This window comes from Arachis ipaensis, chromosome B6 (genome assembly GCF_059453495.1).
Source record: "Arachis ipaensis isolate K30076 ecotype BB chromosome B6, ASM5945349v1, whole genome shotgun sequence".
Taxonomy (NCBI): Eukaryota; Viridiplantae; Streptophyta; class Magnoliopsida; order Fabales; family Fabaceae; genus Arachis; species Arachis ipaensis.
The window spans coordinates 1724598-1734680 of record NC_142441.1 but is presented as its reverse complement, the minus strand read 5'-3'; the positions used below and the strand labels follow the sequence as shown (position 1 = coordinate 1734680).

Genomic DNA, 10083 nt, shown 5'->3' with positions numbered 1-10083 from the left:
TCACCTACGCAACCCCATAAATTAAAGTAGAAACTCAGATGCAGTCGATTTCATGTGAAGTTAATATTTGAGAGTTTTTAGATAATTTAATTGATTTGACTAAATTTTTATCTAACAATTTTTAAATATTAATTTCACATGAAGTCGACTACACCTGAGTTTTTACTGTGAATTAATTAATTAACTCCATAACTCAACACTTGCAATATTGCTCTGTCTAATCTTATGTAAGCGGTTCTCCTTGTCCTTTATTCTCTCATTTGCTCACGTGGCACGTCCCCTTCCTGCAACGTGGCAGTCTAAACTCCGATTTCCAGAAGCGGTGACTGACCACCACTACATACACCGCTTTTCTTTCTCCAAGATTAAATAAAAAATGAGAAGAAGCGGTGGAATGTTTAGTTTGAGAACATTTGTGTTAGCGCCTTTTTCTTTTTTGTAGCTAACCTCAATGGTTGGACTTGGACTTTCTCTTCCACTTGCCCCTGTTTCCTCGTTAGTTGTGCTAATGATTCACTTCACTGCCATTGCTATTGCTTCTAATTTAGTACTCCTACCCCCTTTACCAACATTTTCTCATATATCCTTGTGCCTCCAATTTGGTGCTTCTTAAATTTGCCTGCCTTATCAACGGCTATTAATGTTTAGTTTGGGACTCAGACTGCACATAAATCAAGGTACAATTAGTATTAATTATTTTGTGGCACGTAGGTAGAGGGCATTGCTCACGCTGGCCCTTGTGCAGGGATGGTGCTTCCAGTAAAAGACCTGGATCTCAAGTGTTATCAACATTGCAAAAGTAAAGCAGGCGCCCCCTTTTCCTTTTCACTTTTCAGTGCTAAGCCATAAATGATCAAACCAATTACTTCCCCAACGATACACACTTGGACTTTTCAAATATAAATTTCTAACCTCAAACCAAAGTCCTTTCTCTTTTGTTCTAAAGAGTAAACGGACTACGAGTAATTTCTTAAAGCGAGGAAGTCAGGTACAGTTGATTTTACGTAAAGTTGATAATTGAAAACTATTAGATAATTTGATTGATTTGACTAAAATTTCGTCTAACAATTTTTAACTATTAACTTTACATGAAGTCAACTGCACTTGAATTTTCACCGTTTTTGAATTTGAATACTCTTTGTTTGAAACAAAGCATTGAAATATTAGAGCCAAGTCAATGATATTTTTTGATGCCATGTTGTGTTGTCAATTAGAACAAAAGTTTTGAAATAAGTGATTTTAAAGGCATGAGTTTAAGTCGTAAAAAAAAATCGAATACAATAATTAAGTTAGACAACGGATAATATATTACATACATTTTTGGTGCAGTTTATTTTTGGATTTTGTATTAATGTAAGATGTTTGTATACTTAATTAAACTAATAAAGCAACCTTTAACAACATTATATTAAATTTAAGAAGCAACAGTATATGTTCTGCTCATATTCAGCAATATTTTGAAGTTCATTATAATACCGTGTTACGTTATGTCCTATGATCGAAAACCATAATAGTAAATTGCTCAAATTGAGACAATTTGCTAGCAATATGAATTAATTAAGTTGAGGTTATTTCTTAATTAGTAAATTGGCTCAACTTTATCCAATTATACATAGATAAAACCAAGTTTACGAGTAAAAAACAAAATATCAAAACAAGCAAAATGTAATTTTACCACGTCCCAAAATCATTTTAAAACTTTGTAAGTTTAGGTAGAGAATAAATTCATAACTGGAAATTGGATGACATCACTGGTTGAAAACAATATTATATTTCGAAACTAATGCAGGAGTAGTACATGTATATAGTATAGAATAATAATTTTGGTGTTTTATATTTATGGTATAGGCGTTGGCATGATCCGTTTGGCATTTAGGAGAGAAGTGAAGGGCAAAAGTATAATTTAACATACCTAACAGAAAGTGGTCTCCGCTTGTTGGTGTTTAAAGAAGAGAAAAGCGGGAGTCCGACTTAGAAACCTTTCTTCCTTCGCTTTTGTGTCTTTAGACAATGGAAATGGAAGCTTGAGTGAGAGGGAGGAAGCTTCTTCATACTTGAGTGACATAAACATGACGAGAGGAATGGCACGTGACCACCACGATCTCGAGAAACAGATTCAGAAGCAGATGGGTTGCATGGCCGGCTTCCTTCATATCTTCGACCGCCACCACATGCTCGCCGGAAAACGCATCTACTCCGCCAAAACACTCCCTCCCGTATAAACTCTCCTAAACAAACCTCTTTCACTCTAATGCTACGTCGTTTTAACAAACTTGTATTCATTTTGCAGGGAAGCGACACGTCACCGGAGCCGGAAAACAACAACGCTGTGTCTGACGTGGAATCGACACACGCACCGTCCACCCCGGAGCGCGTGACGCAACCTCCCACGCCGGAAGCTACAACTCCGCGACCGAAGACTCCCGTTCCCCTTCCCGCATTCGAAGTCAAGGAAGGCACGCGGTCTCCATGGAAGTTTTCCAGGGAGGCTCCGAGGCTTTCGTTGGATAGCAGAGCCGTCGTTGACGCAAAAGGAGCGCTTCACCCGAGGCAGATCCGAACCAGCAGCAGCAACAACAACACGCCACAATCTCCTGCTGCTGACGTGGACAAGCAGCGCCGATCCACCAGCGTCATTGCAAGGCTCATGGGATTGGACGAGCCTTCCCAAGACTCGGATCCTGAACCGGAGCTGAAATCCGAGCTCCGAAGATCAGCTTCGGAGTCTAGGCTTCCTAGAGATCTGAACCTGAACCAGTATCAGTACCAGTACCGTTTCTTCGACCCTAACGGTTTTCAGCTAAAGCAGTTAAGCTCTCGTGACAGTGCATCGTCCGGTAATAATGCTGATAATTTTCTTGATACCAATGCATTTTTAAAACGCAATGGCAGATTCTCAGATCCAAAAGCTTTCACCGTACGGAACGCCAAGGCAGAGCCAACCAGAGCTAATATCAGTATCAGAAACAGGGGAGCCGTACAGAGGAAGAGCTTCTACGATTCCGCTGACATTTTCCCTGATACCAAACAACACAGTGCATCTATCTACGGCGAGTTCGATCGGAGGGTGAAGATGCGAGGCATCGATGAGCCTTCAAAAGATCTAGACACGCTCAAGCAAATCCTTGAGGCTGTGCAACTCAAAGGTCTCCTCCATTCCCGCAACTACGAGTCTACGATTAACAACCACCGGAACCTTGTATTGGAAGGGAACGACTCTCCTATAGTCTTGATGAAACCAGAGAGGCCTTACGGTTCAGTCTTGTACCGAACGGGTAGGCTCAGGAATGATTCTCCTCCGCCTTCCAGCTTCGGGTACAGTCCCCGGGCTCGTCGAAACAATGAGATATTACTTAGCCCGAGGCGCCAAACTGATAATGGCAACATGAGGGATGTGTCTCAGGCCAGGGCCAGAAGCCTGTGCTCTGCGACGCGCGGTGAGAGCGAAATGAGGAGCCCGAACCGGATGCGGAAGGTGAGTGGTGACTCCGGTGGTATTAACAGAAGAGTTGCTCCGGTTAGAGTTAGCTCGAGGATTGTAGCACCTGAGCAGCACGTGACGAGCCGATCGCCCAGAATGAGAAGAGGGACTTTCCAAAAGGAACATAAAGCGGCGATGGGAGCGGCAGAGGATGCATATTCCACCGTCTCAGAGAGCAGTTTCAGCACTTGCTCACAGACTGATACAGAGGTATGCAAAATTAACGCTTATTTTGATGTTTAAAGCTTATTATTGTCAACTTATCATACTTATATTAATCCAATCGAGAAATTCCTATAAGAAGAATCGTAGATTTGAATAACAAGAATCAATTGAAATCAGAATCTATGATTATTATTTAATTTAGCTGGATATTTCGGATGATTGCTAAAGTATTTTAAAAAAATATTATTTAGTTTAAAAATATAAAAATAAATCATTTTTAAATATTTAATATTAATCTTGAAAGATAATTTTGAGAAATTCGATATCAAATTAAACGACACCAAAGAATTTGCCAAACTTCGTTGTTTGTTTTACATAGTTTTGGTAGTGCATAAACTATAAAGAGATGATGATGATGATGTGTTTATGATGCAGAGGTTGAAAATCGAGGAGAACAGGGAAGGGAGGAGTCTACTGGAGAGGTGCGACAAGCTGCTGAACAGCATAGCGGAGATAACGGCATCAGGGCAAGGAGAGTCGCAACAACCGAGTCCGGTATCGGTTCTGGACTCGTCGTTTTACAAGGAGTCGTCGTCGTGTTCGCCATCCCCGGTGATGAAACGGTGCATTGATTACAAAGGTGAGTGAACATAGACGTATTATTATAGCAGTACACACATAAGTCGTTATCAGGTTCATCATTACTTCACTTTAGTAGCGTTAGGGTTGTGTGTGCTCATAGTCAGAGGAAAGAGTTAATATGGTGGTGGTGACGTTTTGGGGGTAAGGCATGTCTTGGCCTTTTTAAGCACAAAACTGTTTTTTTCCTTTCCTTCACTAGTCACAACTCCAACCTACCCGACCTCCACAACCAAGGACAGTTGATGTTTTGTCCTCTCTGGCTTCAATCCCATCTATCTACCCCCTCTAGCCTCTATTCTACCCTAAACCCTACTCGCCAATTGGGACTAGTCCTAGTGGTTCCCAATTAGAATTCAAAGTTATCCTTCGTGGACCAATGACTTGATACTTGGGACACCTACGTGGTTGGTTCATTGACTACGTCTAAAGTGCAATTGTACAATCACGTGGGAGTGGGAGTGGCAGTGATGCCCATCCAGCCATCCTCGCTATTGCTGTCCTCACTCCTCATCATGCCCCTTTCCAACTTTTAATACCAAACTCCCAAATTCAATTTAATTCAATTCAATTAATAAAGATAAAGAATAACTGTCTACATACTGTACCAACTACCAAGTAAAAAAGTTTGAGTCACTGTGGGTGACGTGTGGTTGACAGTTGTCAGTGTCAGGATGGAATATACACACAGTGTCCGTATCTTTGTGTGTGTTACTTTTGTTAATTTGCTTACGTTTTTTCCAGAGTAATGTTATAATGAATATAACTGAATTACAGAGCAAGCAGGGGATTCAGAAGATGAAATGTGGAATGAGTCAAGCGAGGACACCGATTTCCTATACGTTTCGGAGATACTGCGTGCTTGCAACCACTTGCCGGAGGACAGCGACGTCTTCCTTCTGCTGGAGAAGCAGCAGTACCTAAAGGGGAACGACACCTCCAAGGCCTCCACGCTTCGGAGACGTTTGATCTTCGACACAGTTCGCGAAATCCTCCACCGAAACCGCCGCCTTCCGCCCTGGAAAGAGGCCTCCTGGGCTGAGAATACGGCACTGTTGCGGCGGATTTGGACGGAATTTCGGAGGATCCGAGGGAGGGAGGAGGAGGAGGAGGTGTCTGAGGAGCTGTTCGAGGTGATATGCGGTGTGCTTAGAAAGGACGTGGCGGAGGAAGGGGTGGACGAATGGGGAGAGCGCCATGTGGAGATGGGAGATGTGGTGTTAGACATGGAGCGCCTCGTGTTCAAGGACCTCATTTGTGAAACCATTAGAGAGCTTGCGTGGTTGAGGAAACCTCAATTTAACAAAAGCATATCAGTCTCTGCGTACCGCAGGAAGTTGTTGTTTTGATTGAAATTAAGAACACTAATGAATCAAGTGAATGGATTTTGAGGGCAAACAAAAGAGAAGAGAGAAGAAAGCAGCAAAGTGAGCAATAACACAATACACACAAAGAAAGTAGAACAAAAAAGAAAAAAGAAAAGAAAAGAAAGAGAAGAAGATCGCTTTGTTTAAATTTTGGCGCGCTTGCTTCTTTTGTTTTGGTTGTTTGCTTGCTTTGCTTTACGTTTACCCTCCTTTTAGGTAAAGGTGGCTTTGCTCCTTTTGCTCCTTATTGGCTGCATTAGGAATTTCACACCTGAAATCTAGGCAAATCTAAACAATGGTGACCTTTTGTTAATTTTGTGAAAAAATGAAATGTCTTCTAATGATTGTTACGTGTGGTGTCGTGAATCCTAACAAACAAAAAAAAGGGTACTAGAAGGATGGAAATGTCAAATTGCAAAGCGTAAAATTTCAAACTTGATGTCTCAGGACACCAGAAAGAAGGCTTATTTAATCATGTTTCTCCAAACTGATGAGATCACATGAACAACATGCTATATCCATACTAAAATTGAGTTATTGAATTAATTACTTGTATATAACATATATTATTGCATATAAAATAATATTATATACCTATAATTTTTTATTTCTGGGATAGATAATAATAATGAATAGTGAATAAAGGGAAATGAATTTCTCAAAAAGTTTTAATTATTTTGTATAAAAATACTATTTGAGTATTTACAGTAATATTTTGGTCCTTAACATTTCCGGTGAATCCTATTTTATTTTTATTTCAAAAGGCTAGAGACTAAAATAAGATTCACTCAAAACATTAGGGGCCAAAATAGTATTTTATCCTACTATTTATACATTAAAATTATTCACTAAAATTAATTGTTATATATTTATGTATAAATATGTATAATTTAATTTATTTTTAATATATTTTTTATATTTTAGTGTATATTTTATACTGATAATTGATTTTAATAGTTAATTTTAGTATACACCTAATATAGTTATATTTTGTAAAGTGTAGTTTTTGACCTATTTTTTTATCCCATTTAAAAAATAAAAAATAAAAAATCACACTTTACAAAATAATTCAAACAAAAACATAACAATATATAAATATATTGAAGGACGCCTAAATTTTGAAGGACGTGCGGTTTTGTGCTTTCATAATTCATATATATTGAAGTTTTGGCGCTTGGTTAAGTTACTTTGATCATTTAAATTAACCTCAGAAAAGAATGACGTCATAAATATGGTTGTATTACTATTATGAATTGAAAAACATGGCATTAATTTCTGAATAAACGAGATAACAAATTAAAAATAGTATGTAGAAGCAGAAAACTAGGAGCTTATACAAATACCAAAGATTGTGGTTTTCCCCTCAATATGTGGCAATTGGAACGAGTACAACTAGAATGCAGCCCTTGTGGACTTTAAGAAGCAGAATCATTTGATTGCTTGCTTGTAAGTAAAAATGTAAAATACTGTCTGTCTTATTAGGGATAGATGCAAATTATTAATAGGTCTTATTAAACGAATGATTGGTGTGATTATGGCACTGTCAGATTTGCTTCATGTATATCAAAAATCGTGAATCTAAATGGAGCAACAGTAGCAATACACGATGAATTGAAAAACATGTTGGCTCCAAGGGCATCACGCGTGGATATGGAGCTATTGACTGGAGAGACATTAGACCCTACTCTCCTCTCCTTGCTAACTGACTCTACTCTGCTACGATGCATGTTACACAATTAACATAATCTCATTCTATCCAATCATTGCTACAGAGTTTTGAATGACAATGACTAATATATATCATAATCATACCAACCACTTTTTTACCAACAGATATATGATTGCATTTGGAGAAAATTAGAAAATGTTTATCTATTTATTTATGTTAACCTAACGTCACCCTTAAGGTTTATATACAACTTCAAGGAACAAATTGTGCATATTTTTATGGTGTATGGAATTGCTGGATGATTACATTAACTAATTGATCTATCAAACTTCTTTTTTGTTGGTTCTGAATTTAGGAAGAGAACAAGCACTTGATGCAGGTCCAACATTTCAGTGTGCAATATCCTTCACCATTTCTCTTCTATCCTCAAAACAATTATAGTGGGGGTGATTAGGCTGGTAATGAGTAGGGTAGGGTAGGGCTACCCGCGAGTTGAGAATCTCTCAACCCTAACTCTACTCGCATCCTAAAATTCTAAACCCTACCCTATCTTACCCGCAGAAATATCAATTTTTTTTAAATAAATATAAAATTCAATCATTTTGAATTTTATACATATTAATAACATAAAAAATAAAAAACTAATGCTCTAAATTACTAAATTAACTAACTAGTTTTAGTGGTTGTTCACTTATTGTAAGTCATTACATAAGAAAAGTTATGGGTTCAACTCTTACTTCCTTTATTATATACCTAATTTTTATAAAATATGTGTTATATATGAGGTGCGGGTAGGGTAAGATACACCCTAAACCCGTACCCTACCCTACCCGCAACCCGTACCGTATCCTATCCGCAGGCATACTCGGACCGTACCCTACCCGAACGGGTTGGACCGGATTGAGTACCCGAGGGTAGGGTATGAATTGCCAGCCCTAGAGGTGATGGGAATTGGGATGTATATATTTTTTAGATTTTTATTTGAGAGGGTAAAATGTTATCTCTCATATTTGAATGTTTTTTCTCTTATATTTTTTGTTAATCATATTTATAAAATAAATTATGAGAAATTATACTTTAATTTACCATTTAAAGTGAAATTCAAAATTTAGAAGATTCAAATAATTTGAAATTATACTACTTTTTGAAGAAAACGCTCTCTCTTTGCTGGGGCTATGATAGTACCAGGCTTTGCCAGCCTTTTCCTTCTTCCTGGTGAGCCTTTTCTCTAATGCTTTCTTTAGTGGCCCGTTTGGGCCCATATCCCTTTACTTTCATGGACCCTTGTACCCATTATGTAGGCCCATCCAAGTCCAACAACAGAACTTCCCTATAAATTGCTGTCATTCCCTTGATTCCTCAACTACGTCCTCATGAGGTAACTTTCCCTTGATTATCTTGGGGTTATTTATGTTCCTTGATATTTGTGACTAAAAATCAATTAAATATATCATAACTTTAAAAAAGTGGATTTTTTTTATATTCTTTTTAATTATATTGATGTTCCGAGTATTTTTGAGCTTCTGACTTTAGAAAGAAATGGAAACTCGCCAACTTATTAATTTTTGGGCTTCTAAATATCATTTTAGTGAGGTTGGATCTAATTATACGGTGAAAACTCAGATGCAGCGTGATGTTGATCACTGAGAGCGGTTAGATGATTTGACTAAATTTTCATCTAACGACTCTCAACTATCAATTTCACATGAAGTCGACTGCATCTGAATTTTCGCCATTGAATATAGCGAATCCATGATATATGTTTAGAAAAGAAGGAAACTAGGTAGAGATTGTAAGGAAATGAAGGGCTTATTTGTTATCTAGAAAGGGAAGAACGTAAGAAAATGCATGTGTATTAAGAGCAAAAGACCTATGAGTGAAATGGCAGAGGTAGAGGAAGTGAGGCACATGCTCCTTCTCAATCAGACAATCACTCGCATGTTTTCATTGCCCACTTTACGCACAAGCTTTGTCTACTTCTCGGTTTTTGCGGGTCCTTATCAATATCATGAATCATAACTTTCTCAATGTTATTGCTTTTGTAGTTTGAAGTTGTAGATGATTATCAAGATGAAATGTCACCATGTGATTCTTTTTTAGCGTAATTTGTGGAAATGGGAATTTTTCTCAGAAATGAATGGCCAAAATTGTACGAAGGAACCTATAATAATATGGGTATATGACAATAATTTGTGACAGATAAAGGGATATTCTTAGGGGGGTGGTAGGGTTAGTACAAATCTTATCTACTTGGGAGAGAGGCCAAGGTTGTATGTAATAAGTAACTTTCTTTGACATTTTATATGCTGTTTTTATTTCAATTAATTAATAAAAAAATCCTATAAATACAAAATATCCGTCATTATATATATTTGTATATATTTATACATATTATTTTATGTGTTTTTTAAATAAAATAATAATTAAAGTTTTTTTATATCAACACAATCAAACTTTTTTATAATACCAAATACATATTTTTATAAGGCGATTGATTTTGATGACTGATTCTTTTATCCACTTAATATATTTGCAACTAAATTGCTTGATAAATACAATTTGAAACTCCTGACAGGTCAAAGGCTAATCCGTCGCAAATTCGAATTCCCGACACTTGTTTAGGTAAACGAGTGAGCTGATTACTCGACCAACCCGGTTTGATAATTCTCACTCTACCATATTGTTACATGAAATATGACAATAATGGAAAAAGAAAAAACATACTCGAACCGAATCCCTTTTTTCTTTTGCCTGGCCAACCC

General features: G+C 37.5%; 1 protein-coding gene across 1 annotated transcript; it reads left to right on the top strand.

Moving 5' to 3' along the window:
- Positions 1–400: 400 nt before the first annotated feature.
- On the top strand, positions 401–6002 carry TRM5 (zinc finger CCCH domain protein). Its single transcript, XM_016349198.3, has 5 exons — positions 401–799; positions 1849–2216; positions 2291–3691; positions 4082–4286; positions 5063–6002. Exons 2-5 carry the CDS (start codon positions 2070–2072, stop codon positions 5632–5634), a joined length of 2325 nt encoding a protein of 774 aa, XP_016204684.1. The 5' UTR covers positions 401–799; positions 1849–2069; the 3' UTR covers positions 5635–6002.
- The last annotated feature ends 4081 nt before the right edge of the window (positions 6003–10083 follow it).